Here is a 19,694-nt window from a genome sequence, read left to right as displayed (position 1 = left end):
GGTGGAATGTGTTCATTTGCCCATTTTTTAAAAAACCGAGGTACAAGGGTGCACGTCTTAAAGACAGGGGCGCCATGGATTAGATTATCCATGGAGTTGAACTGGTCTGGCTTTTGTGCTTTTTTTCAAGGGTTCATCTCAAGTTTCTTTTTCTGGTCGAACAATTTTTTTCAACATTAATAACTAATGGAGAAGGGAAGAGGCAAAGTAGAACCATATGGCGGCACAAACACAAACCTCACTTATGGCCGGAAACGTCTGATTTGTATCTCTTTTCATGTGATCAGCTGTTGGGTTAGATAGTAGAAAAGTATTCAGTTTGGGGGCAACAGCAAGAGTGGATGTGATTTTTTTGTTTTGTGTTTTTTTTTTAACCTAGCTCTACTGTGTGTCACATGTCCTTTCTTAGACATTGGCTAGTAACTGTGACTGTGGGCAAGTTGTTTTTCTCAGGCCCTTTCCCCCGCTTCTTTAAAATAGGAATGGTAACTGGATATATGTCTGTATATATATGTGGCTGTTCTGAGGGTTAAAGGAGGTGATGCAGGTGGGGTTACCTGATCGGCACTGCCAGGTGCTGGCTGTTGCTTCCTCCTCTTCACCCCCATTGTTATTACAGTGTCACCTGAGGTGGTTGCTAGTGACCTCCTGACGTCTTCTTCCTTCTGCCCAAGCTCGCGATAGAGGGCCAGCTCTCCCTTCCCAGGGGCCCGCTGTGCTGATAAGCCCGGTGAGGACACCGGTGATGGAGGGCACGGTGGCTCCTGCTCCCTGGGATGTTGTGGGGGAGTTGAGACCCGAAAGCAGAAACACTGTCCTGGCCAGTGCAGTGCTGTTTGTTATTCCATGTCACTTGGAATTAAGTTGAAATCCCCCCAGCGGCCTGGATTGGTCTGACACCTTTGGTGCTGTCTGAGCACTCCTTCCAGAAGCTGTTAAGCAGTTCAGCTGGTGATTTGGATGGAAACCATTCACCCCGGGGCATCAGCATGGACCTCGGGTTCTCCCAGAGGCCCTCCTTGGCTGGGGGGCAGCAGAACCGAAAACACAGGCACCCCCGAGGGAACGCTCACCTTCCTGCGACTTGTCGGTTCCGTTAAATTTCTGTGCAAACTCCTGACCCAGGAGACCTACTGTGATTTCTTCCGGTGTTCTAAGCTTTTGACCTGACTAGGAGGTGGGGGCAGGGTTGGGGATGAGTGTACAGAGGGGTCCGTTCACTAATTGACTAGATTGCAGAGGTAAACTGCCTTTATTCTGGGTCTGTAATGTGACCTCAGATCACAGGATTAGTACCCATTTATCAGAAGTCTGCGGACCCCCACCTTGGTGTGTGTGTCTTGGGGCTGGGTCTAGGGGACCAGTCTCTGCCTCTGCAGAGAATGTTAAGTAACGAGGAAGGAGGTGAATGATAGCTGATGGCAGTATTAGAACAGCCTCTCGCAAAGCCTGTGGGATTTGGTTGACATCAGTGTTACTACAGGAATTCCAAAGAATGTGACATCTTGATAAAGAAGCTGGGGTTTGGACTAGGCCCTGAAGGGTGGTAGGATTTATGAGAAGAGTGCGGATAGGGTGCCACATTTAGCAAATAGAAAATATATGTCCCATGTGACATTTGAGACATAGTTACACTAAAATGTTTATTGTATATCTGAAATTAAAATTTAACTGGCCAATCTGTTGTTTTTATCCAGCAACCGTAAATGGGGAGAGTTTTAAGCAGAAGAATGCCTGTGCAAACGTGTGTGTTCAGGGAGCAGTAAGGCAGTGCTGTGGTTTGAGAGGGTTTAGGTGGAAGGGGAGGGGTGGGATGGGGTGGGAGTGAGACAGATCGGTAGGTGGTGCCGGGTCTGGCAGCTTTTCTTGTGCACAAATCTGTGGGCACACTGTGTAGCCCACACTTTGCATTCCCTGTGATGACAGTAAGACTATTCCTCCAGAGCATTTTATCTTTGATCAGAGAAACAGGATTGATGGACGGAAAAAGAATACAAAAATGGGGCCCAGCTTCAGCATTTGTCCGAAAGGTGAAAATGTACCTGCTTGCTGAAGAAAAGTCTGTCAGCTGTGTAGTATCCCAGGTGCTTTGCACGGTACGGCAAATCATACGCCATTCATGAGTTCTCTGTTTTTCTCTGCGCTGCCATAATGTTTTGAGCAACGATTTAGAAGTATGTTTTCCTGTTGTTGGTTAGTACCTGTCCATGACTTTGAGAAGTCGAGGCGCAGGTCTTCAAGGGCGGCTGGATCTAGGAGCTCAGGTAATGTCACGGGGGCACCTCGTTGCTCGGAAGCTCAGGCAGGTGCTCTCCTGATGCCTGCTGCAGCCCATGACCCTCCCCCTCCCCCACCCCAGCTTCCCTGGCAGAGGGAAGGAGAGCTAGGCATCCCCATAGCCCCTGGAGAACACTCCTGGGAGAGCTCCTTCCCAGAATGGGCCCAGGGTCGTCAGGCGGAGGCCCTATCCTTGGGCGGTGGTGGAGCGGATATCAGCCTTGTCCAAACTACATGGAATGAAGAGCTTTGTGACTAGAAAAGGAAAGGCAGGCTGGGGAGGTGACGAGTAGCTGTTGATGACAGCTGGTGTCACAGATCGACTCCTTGCACTCTTGCTGTCGTCAGCTTTGTCTGTGCTTTGGAGGACATGAGTTACAGAGTGAGTGGAGCAGGACCCTTCTGGTCCTTTTTGCTGATCTGATCTACTTGGACACGCGGGGCAGGCTGGATCCCGTGTCCTAGACCATTGGCTGCCGTGTTCTTTGTTTAATTTTACAGGCCAGAAAAATCAAAACAAAAAAAAGAAGAGTAGGTCATTAGGTTGCCAACCTTTAAAAGAAAACCAAAATGAGGACCGGCCCGGTGGCTCAGGTGGTTAGAGCTCCGTGCTCCTAACTCCGAAGGCTGCTGGTTCGATTCCCACAAGGGCCAGTAGGCTCTCAACCACAAGGTTGCCAGTTCGATTCCTCGAGTCCCGCAAGGGATGGTGGGCTCCGCCCCCTGCAACTAAGATTGAACACGGCACCTTGAGATGCATCTCAGAGCAGGGTGGAGCTCACGGGCTGTGTGTAGTGTATGGCTAGTTAGCAGCAGAGCAGAGACGAGCAGCCAGGTCCCTCACATTTCAGCCTGGTCACTGTGCTTCTCGAGGTCAGATATTAATAAAATACCAGGACTTTAATTAAAACTCCAGTTCCTTTTGTCTGGTGCTTTTCTACCACATCACAGTTCATAGTTGCAGATGCCTGGTTGGAACCACAAGTGAAATTGGTCACTGGTGTCATCAAAGTTTAGTTCTTGACAACAGTCTTTTCTTACTGCACATCCATTTCTGAATGTAAAAATCAGGCCGTTGGGTGTTGGGCGGCTCCATGTTGGGAACACCCCCTCCCTCTCAAATATATCAGGCACTGCTAAGGACACTGCAGGTGCAGCCACGTTCAGATTGAAGTCCCTGGCCGGTCACGTCTACGTCCTAGTGAGGGAGGCAGGCAACAAATAAAGAAAAAATACCATTTCAGTTGGTATAAGTGCGGCAAGAAATTATTCAGATACTCTTGATCCGTGGACGAACGTCTTGGGATAGGAGTGGAGTCGTGCCCGTTTTATACCAAACCACACTATCTTGTAAGCCTTCCTGTGGAGGGGAACTCAGCTGCAAGCAACATGACTAGTGGGAAAGGGGGAGCAGGTGGCTGCAGGCAGAACGGGGGTTAAGAAGACGGGGGTTCCCAGGCATCTGTTTTTATCCTGTGTTACCCGAAGCAGTGTGGTGAATTCAAGTGTGATCTAGGCTGGTGTGACCATCTAAGACTCACAGACAGCGGAGGGCACTGAGTGTGGAGGAGGCGAGCAGGGGTGTGAATACGTCAGCTGCTGAGGTGCATGCTTTCCCCCGTGGTGGGCGCTGTACTCAACTCCGATGCATTATCCCATGTGATTCCCCCAAATCACAGTGGGTTGGTTCTTATTATCCCCACTTTACAGGTGAGGAAATCCAGTGTTAGTAGAGAAATAAAATGACTTGCCCAAGGTCATAGGCCAGTAAGTAGTGCAGTCAGGAAGGCTAATTTCAGAGCCTTTTCACTTAGTCTCTACCATAATCCAAGGTAAGTCAGGCCACGAATGTCAGTGCCCAACAGTTAAGCCAAGGCAGCAGCCACCGGAATAAATAGTGGCGGTTGGGGAAATGCTGTGACGTGAAAGACAGGCACGTGGGTGCCCAGGGTTGTGTCACTGGCCCAGCAATCGGAAAGCAAGGCCACTTCCACATCTTAGCTTCTTTGGGTGGAAACTGTTAAAACCCTCCTGGCCTTGGCCAGGTCTTTTCTTCCAGGCTCTGGCCGTTGTACTTGAGCAGGGGTATAGCTGAGCAGGGGTGGAGGTGGGAGGGAGTCATTTGTCACCAGCGTGTGCTTTTGACGTGCACTGTCCTTCCTCTTAGCTGTCTATAAAATCAGTGTTACGGTCAAAAGGGGAGTCAGTGTTGCTTCTTGTGTGGGTCATGGACACCTTAATGACTCTGGGCCTCAGTTCTCTAATCTGTAAAATGGGGACGATATATAATTACTTCACAGGATAAGAGTGACCTTAAAGCAGACAGTGTGCCATATGTCAAGGGCCGGACCTAGTGCACGATACACCGTAGACACTTGGAAATGGCAGGGGACGGGGGGTGGATACAGTCATCTCTGAAACTAACTTTGAAAAGAGCCCCATTTGAGGAAGTAATAGCCCTGTTTTTGTTCCTGTCTGTTTGTTTGATGGAGAGGGGTACATGGGCGGATGTCGCATGGAGAAGAGATCCTGAAAATAACCAGCTTGTATCCAGGGGTTGGTGGTGTGTCTGTCTCTTGGAGTCTAGATGGCCGATGCGGCTCTGTGTATAAGAAGTTGGTCGTTTTACTGAGGCCAGAATGGATGTGAGCTCCAAGGCAGGATAACCGCCTTACACTTGTGCCAGACAGGACCTTCCTGATAGGCTGAGTCCTGAAGCATCCTGAGGGGCAGCAGAAGCCCATGGAGGCTGGGTGGTCTCTGACGTGGCGGCGTTCCCTGTCCGTTTTTCTGATGGTGGAAAGGGTCTACTGAAGGAACACAGAGACTGGTGTAGCTGTTGGTCCCTCTGAAGGGCTGCTCTTCTGGGTGTCCTTGCCACATGATTTAACTTTTCCATTTGGGAGGGTTATTGGTGCAGTTGGCAGCCACTTGCCTGGTAAACGATATGGTGGGGCCTCCATAAACTCAGGCTCATGAAACGAGTAAGTCAGCACATTGAAAATATAGCATGGAAGTGACTCAAGCCTGAAGGAATCCATTTCTGAAAGTGCTGCCATCCCTTCCTGGAATATTTTGGTGGAAATTGATGTTTGAGTTGGGAGGAGGAGGCCAGCGGCCTGGTTACTAACAGGGCCATATGTCACATTCAGCAGCATTGGCCCTGCAATTCAGCCCTGCCCACCCCAGACCCTGGCGCCTATCTTCTCAGTGAGGTGGCCCCAGGTGGGTCACCGTGAGACAAGCCAGCTGGAGTGCTGTGCTGTGGGAAGCTGGTGCGATGCTACCTTTGGAGCAGGTAAGGTTGACTCTACAAGCCAACCTGGTAATGCTTGGCCGGGGGCCTGGAAAGCTTTGGAAACTCCACCCAGCATGGGAGCCTGCGGGAATTCTCCACCGTGGACTGGTTACTCTTCTCAGAGCTCTGTGGATTCCTGTGTATTTAAAATGTTTACCTTCTTCTCAGGACTTCAGCTTATACTTTGCCCACCAGAGACCAATACCAAGCATATACATACTTAAATGTACTAGACCACCCTGGTGACCAGGTAATTAAAGCTGCACACAGATTTGGAAGGAGAGCTGTATTAGAAATCATGCTTCACTGTAATTCAAGAACAGGCTTCTTTATAGGGGGACACAGTTGGTGTGAGACACATGTGGAAAAGAAAAGAACAGGCCCATAATTCTGGCAGGATGCCAAGGGCCAGATGTTAAATCTGCTGACCGTGATCTGGCTGCAGTTGCTGTGAGCCAGCCTCGGTCTGATGTGTTATTTTAACCCCCGTTTCTGCCTTTTCCTTTCTCTCTGCCAGGTCCCCAGTCTATGTGAAGATCTCCTGTCTTCTGTTGACCAGCCACTGAAAATCGCCAGAGACAAAGTGGTGGGAAAGGATTACCTTTTGTGTGACTACAACAGAGACGGGGACTCGTATAGGTGAGCTCCTGCCCCAAGAGCTGCAGGCCTGCCAGCCTCACCCCGGGCAGTCAGACCACCTGCCGTGGCAGCAGGAGGACCACTGAACTGTCTGACAGGCTGACAGCCCATCTGCCTTCTTTACATTTGTCCTTCTACTAGTCCTTCCTTCCTCTCTCCCTCCCTCCTTCCTTTCATCCCTTCCATCCATCCTTCTATGCGGCCAACCAGTAGGTGTTGTGGAGTTGCCTCTAATAAGCATTGGCAATTCAGCAGTGAACAGAAGGCCCTGCACTGGCGGAGCTTACAGTCTAATAGGAGAGGGATATTGTTCCAAGACAGTGAGCTGTTTCATTATGATTCATCAAGTCCTGTAAAGGGCAGGGTACAAGATGTGGACGTGACGGGGACCCTGAGCACATGGAGGGCCTGTGCGGTTAAGGAGCATTTGCATGCAGCAAATATGCAAATTGTCAAGCAAATATGCAACTCTGCTTTCTCTTTCCATCACCGTGCTGAGGGCTGGGAATAACTGAGTTGACATTAATCCCTACCCTGAGTGGTCACTGGTCTGAACAGGAGATGTATGATGTGATTCATGCAGCCAGTGTCAGGCTTATTCAGGGTTTGACGGTGGCATAGAAGAGACCATGGTTGACTCCAGGAGGGCTTTCTGAAGGAGGTGATGTCTGAACTAGGTTTTTAAGGGTATCTAGGAGTTCTCCCTACTAAAAAAGGGTAGGAATCCCTAAACCAGTCTGGTATTTCTGTGACAGATTGCTATAGTCAGTGCCTTGAAGAATGGTGGGGGAACCATCTGCTCTAGGTTTATTTAGAGCCCACAGAACCCAGGCTGAATCTGGAAGCTTCAGTCTAATGTTCTTTTTTGGGGAGTGGAGTGTCAGGGTCAGAGAAGTGGAGCAGAAAAAACTGTCTGGAGTCAGTCAACATGGGCTCCCAACCAGCAAATCACCGCTGCTCCTTGTCGCAGTGGAGACTTTGACAGATGACTTGTTGACTTTCGTTTTCTTACATAGAAAATAGAAATCATAGTATTCATTCTTTCAACAGCGTGCTCACCAACATCTTGCTCTAAGCATGTGCTGCATACGCCAGACGCTATTCCAAGTCGCTCTTGTATGGAACTTATACCTGGTGAGCAAGCTGGTAGTCAGCAAATGCATAAATACTGTGGGCTGAAAAGGGAAGAAAATGAACAAGTCAAGGGAGAGACGGGCTGGATAGACAGCTGTTAGCGGTCATGTTTGAAATAAGCTGTAAGGTGACGGCCCAGGCCGACACAGGTCCGAGGGACGCGTGCTCAGGATGTGCGGCCCTGACTGGAGCTGAGCTGGTCAGGATCCAGGCCAGAGTGGGAGAAGGCAGTGTGCGGGGCGGGCCAGGCCGGAGGTCAGAGGTCAGAGGTGTGGCTGGGGCAGATTGGCCAGCGGGGGTGTAATGGGACATGGCACTTGGTTATTGGGGGAATTAAAGAGCACAAGTGAGGTGCAGAATAGCGCAGGACTTGATGTAAACTACAAAGATTTAATTAATACTGACTTTTGAAGAAACTAGACAATTGTTTTATAATCATTTCCCTTTTCTAGCTTCAAATGGAAGTTAGGCAGAAAATGTACTTAGGCCTGATCCGGGCCAGACCAGGGCCTAGAACAGTAGTCAGGTCTGAGGTAAGTTTTGTGAGTAGAGGCAGCAGCATTTGCAGGTGGATGGAGCGTGAAGGGCTGTTGCCCGGTGTTGGGCCTGAGCAGCTGGAAGATGGGGGTCACTGTTTATTGGGGTGAGGAAGACTCTAGCAGTTGTTGGTTTGGGACTCTTTTCAGCTCATGGTGCCCATGAGGTGAACGTGGAGCTGTCTAGTGGGTGTGGATGGTCCAGAGGCCGGGTGGAGAGGGAGACACAGGCGTGGGAGTGCTCAGCGTGGAGGTGAGGCTGCCGTGATCAGTGGGTTCAGCTCTGAAGGTCCAGTCACTGCCTCGGTCGTGGGCATAGGGCCCAGTCCTCACTGGGAGCCTCCTAGGAAGTGGGGGGACCGGACCCTCAAGAGAGGGACCAGGGGACACATCGCAGTAGGATACGCAGCCTCTTCAGGCCCAGGGTTCAGATCAGCCTTCCGGGAAGAGGAGATCCTTTAGCCTCCTTTAGCCGAGTCTTGCTTAACTAGCGCTGTCATTATGTTTCTTTTCTCCACCTGAAAACTCCAGCTTGCTGCCTGAGGCAGCTATTCCCCAGCAGCTTGCTCGGGAGGCTGGGATCATTTCCACATCCACGCCAAGGCCAGGCTCCCCCAGGGACTTGGTACCTGCCACCCCTCCAGGTCACCCTGCCGGCTCCCGCCTGCATTCCGCAGGCACCCAGAGGGGTCTGGGGTGTCAGGGCACAGGACTGTTCTTCCCCTTTCCCTTCTCGATATAAAACTTCAAGGTCTTCTGATTTTCTCCACACATTTCCATCCTAAGTGTGTTTGATCGTTTGCTTAAATAAGATCCTTATGGTGTGACTGTTGCCAGCAGCGCTGTTTGAAACCTGTTAGCTGAAACAAAAAGCATTCTCTGAGGGAAATGAAAGGCCTGACTTTTGAAATCTAAGTGTTCCTGTCCATCTGTCTTTTTTCAAATGGCCTCCATTTAAGCTCTTAAATGTGTTCTGAGTGCCCCTTCCACTAAGAATATTCTGGGTAATGTTATGATTTTTCCCCCAGCTACAATTACCCCGGCTCCAGGACTAACGGCTGTGAGCCAGGAGAAATGTGAGTTACAGGCTTCTTTAAAATTCCAGACCCCCATTCTGCAAGAGAGATGGGCTCTTGTGTCTAATCAGGTCGCCTTTAAATGAAAGCCGTTTGGGGCAGGTCTTCCAGGCCCACAGGAAGGCAGCGGTGGGCGTGTATGCTGTGGAGACTCTCGGGGAGCATGCAGGGGAAAGGGGAGTTCGTGTTCTCGCCCTCAGCGTCTTTGCCACTCCTGCTGGCGAGTGGAGGTATATCAAGCCCAGTTTACAAATAGTGGAGTCGACCGCGCTCTGAACTGCATCTTTGTCTCTGGATCTGGGGAGAGGTCTCAGCAGACAAAGCAGAAAGTTCTTCCACCTCTGTTCCATCTCTTTTGTGGAGGACTAGCAGACAGAATTCCTGGGGGTCCGTTCTTCCCCACCCTGTGCCCAGGTCACCAGCCCTGAAAGCACACAGACTGTGCTAGGTACTCAGGCAGGAAGCTAGCAGCTCAGGCGTTCTTCTCAAAGTTCTCTTACCGGGTAGAGCGAGGGAAGGGCAGGAACATGCCAGCTGTACAGCATGCCAGCTGTAAGACATGTATGAACATGCCTTGTCTGTACGGGAGAGCGGGGGCAGGGAAGCGGGGGGTGGTTACTGCTGCTTTGGGGGTGGGGGGTACAAGTATCGACTTATTCTTTGAACAACACTTTTTTTGAATGAGCATGTCGTTGAGAGCCAGGCACTGTTCTAGGTGGAGAACAAGACAGAACAGAAAGACTCTTGCCCTCTTGGAGCTTAGGTTCTAGAGTTCAAATTAAATTTCAGCCCCTCGAGTTCCACTAGCCACAAGCACTCAGTAGCCATGTAAAGCTAGTGGCTGCTGCCATTTTGGACGGCGCAGATGTAGAATCTGTCCATTGTCATGGAAAGTTCCATCGGGCTGCACTGTTTGGAGGGATCAGCCAGACACGGCAGCCCGTGCTCGGGAAGGGAGAGGCCTCCCCTGCTTGCTGACGTACGTGCTTGGTTGGGCACCGGTTACCAAGAAGAAAGGTGTTTGTGCACAGAATTTGTTAAAACTGGGGTTCAGAAGACAATGATATCTTTTTTTCCTTAACATCCATCTGGAATCAAAAGGTTCCTTTGAGTCCTCAGTATGTGAGGTTTGTTGTCAGCAGCAGAAACAGAAGAGACAGTGTGGGTTTCTCACCGTGGACACACGAGCTGTTTATGCCCAAGTGTGTAAAGGGCTTTGTGCCAATTTCATATTGTCTTTTCCTTTCCGTTCCTCTCTCACCTTTTTAATTCTCTTTCTGTAAGCCCCCAGCTCTGTGAACTCCCCCTGCAGGATTTAATAAGTAGATAGTTCCCTTTCTAGTACTGTGATTAAATGCTTTCCTGAAGTTGCAAAATACATTTTTTAAAATGCGGCAAGTCTTCGGCCTGGCGAAAGAGAGGCTGGTTCTCATTACTCTGCAGTCTTTATATGTGTGTATGGCCCTTGAATGTTGGGAAAGCTGTCCTGTGTGCACGTGGAGAACTTGATCGCTCGGGTTTTCTTATGTATAATCAACATCCCCTGTGGGGCGACAGCTCTCTTCTTGATCCTTAATTGTATAAGAAAGTCTTTGCAGTAACTGCGTATCGGGAGCTGGCAGCTGGTCAGGAAGGAGAGGGGCATCTATTGATCAATACAGTGGTGAAAGCAAAGGAAAACTAGACAAGTGATAAGAAAGAACTCACATTTGTTGAAACACTCACTGTATGTCAGGCTCTGGTGTAGGCGCTTGTGTTTTCTCCTTTGCTCCTTGCAACAGTCCTATGGGTAGCAAGTAGTAGCCTCATTTTACAAAACAGACACTTGCTAGAAAGTACCCAGCTGGGGAAAGGTGGAGCACGGGGGTCATGTCCAAGTCGGCCCGCTGCTGACTCCTTGCTCTGCAAACCTCAAGAAAGCCATGTTTGTTGCCAGGGCCTGGGAAAATCTCTGCTATGGATAGTGACTTTTTCTCTGAAATTTCAGACAGCTGGGGCTTTTTCTCTGAAATTTCAGATCGCTCACAGGCTATGCCTCCCCGAAATGACTCATCTGACCTCCTTCCCATTCCTCCCCTCCAGGTCACCATGGAGTAACAAGTATGACCCTCCTTTGGAAGACGGGGCCATGCCTTCTGCTCGACTGAGAAAGCTGGAGGTGGAAGCCAACAACGCATTTGACCAGTATCGAGACCTGTGAGTTACTTACTCCCCTTGCACTTTAGCTCTCGTGGTTTTGATAAGTACATCACTTGTGAGCGAGGCCTGGGCCTGGCCAGTAAGTCTCCCATGAACCTGTTACCTGGCTCGCCCAGCTAATTAAGATTCTCCGCCCCCTGAGCAGGATGCTGGGCACTCGTGTTCTAATTGGGTCAGTTAGGAAATGACTCGGAGATAGAGTGCTGCCATGGATGGACTTACCGGTGCGTTCCTCCCCATCATGTTCATGCTAGCGGGTGCCACTGGGATGGCGGGTGCCACTGGGGACGGCGGGTGCCACTGGGACGGCGGGTGCCACTGGGGACAGCAGGTGCCACTGGGACGGCGGGTACTGTAAGACAATGCCAGATACTCCCTACACATTGTCTCAAATCCTCACAAACGTGATGGCTGTTTTAGTTCCCATTTTTCAGATGAAGAAACTAAGGCTCAGATAGATTAAGGTGTTTGTCCAAGGCAAGAGCCAGGAATCTGACCCAAGTCTGTCTGTTTGCAGAGGCCTCTGTTTTTTCCATACTGCATGTCTGACCCAGATCTTAACTGGTGCCGGGGGTCCCTGCTTCCAGACCAGTCACTAGGGCAGGACGAGTTGTGGTCCTTAACACTGGGAGCTGACATTTTGCTGACTCCTGAGTTGTTTGCAGCCTCAGCCCCTGCCTTGAAAGGTGTTTTTGCTGGCTCTGCGTAGGCTCCCACCTCGCCCTTCTGCTGCCATCCAGTCCTGCCTCCTACACCACCACACCACCACACCACCAAAGAGAGTAGCCACCTAATCAGCTTTGCAAGGAGAGGCTCCACAGAAGTTTATCCTCTGCCGTGTTCTTTTTTAATCAACAGACTCTCATTTTAGATTACGTTCTATTACTGAAAATATAGCAAAACTGTAAACATGCAGTACTACCTCAGTACTAATTCAATCCAGTCATTTAGGAGAGGGGTGGGCAAACTTTTCTGTAAAAGACCAGATAGTAAAAACGTTCAGCTTTGTAGGCTGCATAAGTCCCTGACACTTGTTATTTGCTTGCTTGCTTTATTTCCCTTTAAAAGTGTAAAAACCACCACTTGAGCACTAAAGTAGATGGGATTTAGCCCTCAGTTTGTAGTTTGCCCACCCTGATCTAGGATACAGGCAAAAAAATGCAACTGAGAAGAAGCATCTAAACGGCTGGAACCGATATTGCTATAGAAAGCTGTGGAGTTTTCACCTGGCGAGAGAATTTCGGGTCTCCACTTTGCAGACAGGTGGATGGTCTTCCAGTTCATAGCAGATTTCATACAACGCGTTTAATCAAGAATTTCTTTTAAAAGTTGGTGCGGGAGGAAAAGTGACACCTCAGTCTAATACACAAACAACCCCACCACATTTAAGCAGATGAGTGACATTCAAAAGCACAGCCACGAACCAGTGGCCATTTCATTCTCTCTGAATACATCCTTGTGTAATCAGCTTTTTCTTCAGTATCTGTCACGTGCCAGTATTTTTATCTGCATCGTCTTTGATCCTTATGAGAACCTCTGGGGGTTTTGTCCCTTTTTTACAGATGAGGAGACTAAAGCTCTGAGAGGCTAAATGACTCACCCTAGGCCACAGGAAATAGAGGTTTAAAGCTAAGATTTAAATCCATATATTTGCCTGAAGTTTCCACAAATGACTGATTTTCACAGTTAAAAATAAATTTCAGTGTTTAAAGAGCTCTCACATCTAGGACTCGGGCCTGTGGTGGAAGAGCTCCTTCTGCCTGAAGGTGAGAGGTTGACTCACTGATGTCTGCTAGTTTACTTGTAGTTGTTTTGCACTGTCTCCTCGTACCCAGCCACTTGGCAAGAAGCCAGTCCAGCTATCACGAATCTCCAAGTGGAATCAGTTTTATGTGGTTGTGAAGATTTGATAATAAAACAGCAGTGACGATAACAGCATCACCAACCGCGATTGTGCAAGCACTGTGTTAACTGCCGCAGGATCTCCTTTGTCTCATTTAATCTTCCGAACAGCCTGTGAGAAAGGAGTCCCCTCGTTTAACAACTAAGTTGACAGGTTCAGAGAGGTGAAATAACTGCCAAGTTCACGCAGCCGGTCGGCGCTGGAACTGGGATGTAAAGCCATCCTTATCCAGCTCAAGTCCGGAATGTATTCATTTACTCGACTGACATTTGAGTGTTGGCTGTGGCCCGGGTGCTTGGTGAGTGCTGGGGGCATGGACTTGAACGTGGCGGACCAAGTCCTTGCCCTCATGGCGCTTCCGTCCATTGTGGAAAGACAAACAGCAGCCTGTGAACAAGTGCCATGATGTGTGACTGCTGTAAGGAGAGCGGCTGGAAGGCCCTCCACAGGAGGTGACGTTGGAGCTGACATATGATGCCCAGAAGGGGCCGTCGAGGTGGAGCAGGGTGCCGCGGTGCAGGCGTCTCCAAGGCAGGGTGGCTCTTGGATTCTCCAAGAATCAGGATAAAGGTGTTTCTGGTGTCTTACAGACTTAAACATTTGGGTTGTGATTTCTTGACTGAGGTGATGTAGACATGTTGCTTTGTCCTGCCCTTTTGGGTCAGACCCGGGGAAGAGCCAAGTTGCATCTTTGACTTTTCCTCCCTTTTTCCTCCATCGCGTCCCCCTGGTTCATATACAGATGCTTCTCGGCTTACAGTGGGATTATGTCCCAATAAACCCATCGCAAGTTGACAGTATCGTAAGTCAGAAGTGCATTTAATGCACCTATAGCACATCACAGCGTAGCCTAGCCTTCCTCAAACACGCTCAGAACACTTACAGTGGCCTCCAGTTGGGCAGTTATCTGGAGTTGCATCTCAAGAGTAGTTGCCTTCCTCTTCTCACCAGAAGCTGGAGACCCAGATGGGTGTTTTGTAGACATGACGGGATGTGAAAGTACAAAACATCGTGTCCACAAAACATTGTCAGTATATAGCACACTGTCGAGTCTCAAGTATTTCCCCTGATGACCCCTGGACTGACTGGAAGGAGGGCTCCTTGCTGCTGCCCGGCATCACGAGACAGCGTCCTGCACGTGCCACTAGCCCAGGGAAAAACAATTCGAAGTTCCATTTCTACTGAATGTGTATTGCTTTCACACCTTCCTTAAAGTTGACAAATCATAATTAGGAGACCGCCTCCTGTCTAATGTGACACATGGTCAGTCTTAGGTACATGCCCTCTGTAGGATCTTGACTGGCCTAGTATCGTGAGCATTTCCCCATTATCATTAAAAAAAAAAAAACTTCGAAGTAATCCCTAATCCTTGCAGTAACCCTGGAGGGTAAGTGGGAGTTAGCTCATTTATCAGACCTGAAACCGCCTCTGGCTGATTCACCGCTAGAAAACACACCTGGGTCTGACTCCGGAAGAGGCTACCCCTCCTTGGGCAAATGTCCACCTTTTGGGTGGCTTTTGAGCCTTAATGACCCGTGTTTCCGTGTGCCTACACTCTCCTCTGAAGGTGAACTGACCTGCTGGGGGGTTGAGAGGGGTGATATGACAGTTGGTGACAGTGGAACTATGGCCCAGAGGATGCTCTGCTGTCCCCAGCAGCGTCAGTGAGCCCTTCGGGGGGGAGGACGAGAGGACTTGGCCTCCAGGGGGCACCCCCAGAGGAGGGCAGGAAGTGACGGCAACCACAGGCCACCGGAGAGATGGTGGTCAGAGCTGTCAAATTGGGGACCGGGGCATCGGTTTAAACCACCCAGTGTTAGCAGAGTGTACTAGAAACACTCTCTCCTGAGACCAAGTGTGAGGAACATTTTCTCAGCTGGACCACACATGATGAGCCAGACCATTTCTGGGTTGTGAGTTGGTGGTGGTCACGTTGGTGGCCGCGGTGGGGCCTGGAGCGTGAGCTCTTTTCCCCGTGATTTTGGAGCGGATGGAAGTCAGCCAGTGGCTGGGAGGCCTTGTCTCTGCTTTGAGCAGCACCGGCCTGTGGTTACTCTGGGTTTTCTAGGGACCAGATTGCTCCATGGCTGAAGGGTCGTGCCTTCTCTGTCCCACGTCCCTCCCACTCCCATTGGAAAGACTCATCCCATTCCCATAGGAAAACTCATTTGTTGTCACCCCAGGGAATGAAGCCACATGAATTTGTCCATCTATTTGCTCTCATGTTGGCAAGGGGGTTAAGGCAACGGTCTGTTGGCTACAGTCACTCTGAGTTACTCCTGGAGGGGCCAGAAGATGCCCTGTGTCCTGGGCCTGGTGACAGGAGCCCAGAGCCTCAGGCAGACCCACCCCCGTCAGAAAGAAAGTGGAGGGACTGAAAAAGTGCCACCGTGAGAGCAGGACACCGTGAGAGTAGGTGCCATTTCTGGGGTGCCCCACTCTAAACCGGAGCTCAGCCTGCACCCCAGGGGGCTTGAAGAATATGAAGAGCAGGCATGTCCCCCATTCTTATTGGGTCTTTAATTCCTGACAATCCACATGTTTCTGGATTCTTGGATCCTATTGGATTGTAGTTCGGACTGAGTTTGGCTTGTACTCTGGCCTCTTCTCACCCCCTCCGATACCAGATTCTGGCCACATCTGGGCTAAGAGTCCTCCTGTGGTAAGTGCTGTCCTGTAAGGAGCCTTCAGGGGGCGTCCAGTCCTGTGAACTCTCAAGAGGGAAGGACGTTATATATATATATCCTGGGAGGGCAGCACCGAACTCAGCTCACACAGCAGGAGGCCTGCGGTGCTCTCCTGCCCCCCTCCGCCCCGCCCCACACACACACGTCACCACCACCACCACTTACGCCTTCAGACTGAACTTGGGGGATTTTTTGTCATCCAGCTAGAAGCAGACAGAGCTCCTGCCAGCACCAGCAGTATGTGTGTGCACAGTGGTGCCACAGCGTCCTGGTTCTCTTTCTTCCCGCTTCTCGTGGGTTCATTGTCTTTCTCTTGATGTTGTCCTTAAGAAGATGAAAGGAAGGAGATGTCAGTGAGCACACAGAAACTTAGAGCTGAAATATGCAGGCCAGGCATCCTGCTGCAGCTGCACCGGGCCTTTCCAGGGAGAGGGTGCTCATTGGCCCCCAGAATGCTCGCTGTCCCACCAGAGGCTTCTCTCGCCATGAGCATCCTGAAGGAACGCCTTCGATCCTGTCCTGGGCTCTGGGCCCCGCTGCCTCCCGGGTCTGTAAAGGCTTTGACTTTGCAGGGAATTAGAATTAATCATCAGCCATGGGGTTGGTATGGTCAGGGTGAGGGAGCAGGGCCAGGGGTGCGTTCACTCACTAGCAGGCCCTCTGGCTTGTAACTCCTGTGGGGATGCTGCACACAGCATGCCTGTACACGGCATTTCTCCTTTATGGAGTAAATGTGCCAGCAGTTGGCAGTGGGATTCTCCCCAAGACGGGCAAGAGGCGAGTAGGGGCCCCGGGACCCAGGGAGACGACCTCTGTGTCCTGCGGGATCCCTTCAAAGCCGTTCAATTCCTTATTTACCCCACTGCTCAGAGCTCCCTGCACATCCTCACCCCCCACTCTCTAGGCCCCTCCCACATTTATCAGTTGTTTTTGTTTGCCATCGTCAGTGGCAGAAAGGGCCCATGGTAGTAACTCTCCCCTAGAATAACTATCAAGCAACTGTTAGCACTACCCAGACAGCCCTGTTTTTTAGATTAAAATAGTCAGTTTGCTGTGAACGCTTAGGAGATGACAAGCATATTTTGCTGGAGTGCTGGCTGAGGTCATTATCTGTTCTGAAGTCATCTTGAATTTCAACACTTTCCTCCCCCAAGCCCTCCCACCCTGGTCGCCCACATCTAGACTGCTCTCATTCTTCTCTGCCAAGCCCCAAGATGGTATTCCAGCTCGAATTCGCCGGCCTGGCTCAGTCCAGGGGAGTGGGAAAAGGTAGCAGGAAGGGCACACTCTTGGGCGGCCAGCTCAGGGGGTCACTTCTTTCTCAGCCGAGTTCACTGCTTTTTTAGGCCCAAGCCGAGGATAGCTCATTCACAAAACATCATCACTCGACCTAAGGATCCAGCTTTCTTTGAGAGACTTAGCGGTGGGGCCCTCAGTGGAGGGTAGGCACTTGGAGCCTCCAGAGAAACGTCTCACTTGAGGTGTGAGGCACCAGTTGGCTGCCCCGAACCCCAAGATCAGTGCTTTGATTTTTCAGGTTCCCAGGGAAGACGGGAGGCTTCCCTGTTCTGGCTTCCACGTCGCGTCTCGCCGTTGCCTCTGTCGGCCCAGGTTCTGCCGAGACCAGATGTTCTGACCGAAGGGGCTGGCACTGCTTTCTTCCAAAGCTGATTGCTCCCATCTGTGCCAGACATCATGCCCTGTGCTCTGCGATCTTTGGCTCTTGGCTCGCAGCAGATAATACCTTCAAACATGCGGTTGCAATTTATTGGCCTTATAAGCTAATTTTAGTGGGTGTGCAATTGATTGAAATCAAAGCTTAATGAAGGCCAGAGTCGAGGGGAGGGAGCGGGAGGGGTTTGAGAAGCAGGGCAGGGAGGCATATTGTGTTCTTCCTTGTTTTGGGTCTGAGATAATCTTCAAACGCTTTAATTAGCTTTTCTGATCAACCCTTCTTGTCTGGAGGAAGTTTCACAGAGTGAGACGAGGCTGGCACCCCGTGGCAGTCCCAGAAGCCCACGAGCCACCCTGGGAGCATCAGGGTGCTTAGTCGATGGGCTTTCCCCTGGCCTCCTGCCTCCTCTCTCCTTCCTGGGGCCATGTTAGAATTGTGCTTGTTTCCGCTCCTTCCATTCTCCATCCCTCAGTCATTTGACATTTGAGCAACACTGGTCCAGGAGGGGCAGGACTTCCCTATTCACGTGTATAAAAAGTCCGTCGCATTGGTGTCCTGGGTCCCTGAAAGTCCTTGTTCCCAGCTGCCTTCAGACCTTGGGCCCTGGGCTCCTAGGAGCTGTGCATTCCGTGGACAGGAATACTGGGCCTGGGGAATTGTAGTGTGTCCATCCTGGTGGGAATTGTAGAAGGTAGCGCACGGTTTTCCGAAGAAGTGGAAGTAGCAGAAGTCTGGGAAGTAGTAACTGAGGGTGGGTGGGCGTGCCCATGCCTCCGTCAGAAGTCTCTGACGCCCCACACTGTGTCCGGGCTGGGCTGCAGAATGGGGTGGTTTGGGCTTTGAAGGAGACCTGGACTTGATGCTGGCTGACGTGGGGCAGGTAAGTAAACTTTTGGAGCCTCTGTTTGCTTATCCGTTTGAAAGGTACCACTGCCCATCTTAGGGGCTGAGGTGCTGCCACCCCTTGCACAGACTCGTCGTGTCCAGGCGGTGACCTTAAGGCTGTCAGTATAACAGGATACTCTAACTTTGCAGCAGTTAGCTTACAGGTATCTCATAGTCTGTGCATTTATGATTGTGCATGTGGTCGTCTGGGTGTGGACGTGGTGACGTAGCTGGCTGTATGATGTTACCAGCCACATGAGAAAGCTGTGGGTTCTGGTCGGAGCTCTGCCACCAGCCCATGGTGAGACCACAAGTTATTCCCATTTTCCTGAAAATAAGACCTAGCCGGACCATCAGCTCTAATAACGTCTTTTGGAGCAAAAATTGATACAAGGCCCGGTCTTATTTTACCATAAGACCGGGTCTTATAATATAATAATATAAAATACCGGGTCTTATATTAATTTTTGCTCCAAAAGACGCGTTAGAGCTGATGGTCCGGCTAGGTCTTACTTTCGGGGAAACACGGTCTGTCTCGAAAATGGAGTGAAACAGTTCCCGTCTGTGGTGACGGGAGAGAGAAAACTTATGATCATTTCACACGTGTTTACTGAGAACCTGCCGTGCTCTGAGCCTGAGGGAGAAGTCACCAGCTCTTGGAAGTGTGCATCTGGTTTGTTTGGGACTTCCCACACACCTTCCCACCCCTACCCCTCATGTGCCTTTTCCTTTGGCTGCTCCTGTCCTGTCCCCTTTCACTGGAATAACTCTTGGCCAGGAGCTCAACTCAGTGCTGAGTCCTGAGTCCCCTAGTGAACCCGGGCTCAGCAGTGTAACTTGGGGGTGTCGGGGTCAAGGCCATGCTTTGAGCAGTGGGATTCTCTTGGGCAAAGTCCTGAGGGGGTTCCGGGGTTGTGTGGTCCATGAGTGAAGGCCGGAGCAGGACGTGAGCGATGAGGGGAGGTACTAAGACCCTTGTCAGGCATGGGCTTTGCGTGTTATTCTCAGTGCATCGGGAAGGGTGTGCAGGGTCCTGGGACACACAGCAGAGCTGGGACGTGCATCCTAAGAAATTCCTCCGTGAGCAGTTTGGAGGCTAGGTAGGAGAGGCCGGGAGTGGAAGGACCCTGACCCAGAGTTCTCTCAGTCTGGCTACTGAGTCTTAACTACTCTCCCCAGTCTGGCTAAGTGAGATGTGTTACCCAGTGCTTCCCACAGCCAGAAACAGCCAGGCCAACTTACTTTCAGTGTCTAGCATCAGAACCCCACGGGGACATGGGTGAGAGCACTGAGCAGAGTCAGCATGAGGTAATGGGAGAACTGTTCAGGGGAAGTTCTGGAGCTGGATGAACCCTGGGCCGTCTGGTTTGGCACGTCCGCCCTCG

General features: G+C 50.7%; 1 protein-coding gene across 2 annotated transcripts in view; it reads left to right on the top strand.

Moving 5' to 3' along the window:
* The window catches only part of CAPZB (capping actin protein of muscle Z-line subunit beta), a 133,900-nt gene that overhangs the window by 85,807 nt on the left and 28,399 nt on the right, over positions 1-19,694 (top strand). For both annotated transcript variants that reach the window (XM_033114324.1, XM_033114325.1), the window contains exons 3-4: positions 6,093-6,214; positions 11,043-11,156. In XM_033114324.1, the coding sequence (XP_032970215.1) occupies positions 6,093-6,214; positions 11,043-11,156 (236 nt within the window). The remainder of the gene's footprint in view (positions 1-6,092; positions 6,215-11,042; positions 11,157-19,694) is intronic.

Source organism: Rhinolophus ferrumequinum, chromosome 9 (genome assembly GCF_004115265.2).
Source record: "Rhinolophus ferrumequinum isolate MPI-CBG mRhiFer1 chromosome 9, mRhiFer1_v1.p, whole genome shotgun sequence".
Classification (NCBI taxonomy): domain Eukaryota; kingdom Metazoa; phylum Chordata; class Mammalia; order Chiroptera; family Rhinolophidae; genus Rhinolophus; species Rhinolophus ferrumequinum.
The sequence above is the reverse complement of the archived record's forward strand: the minus strand, read 5'-3'. Positions and strand labels throughout refer to the sequence as shown.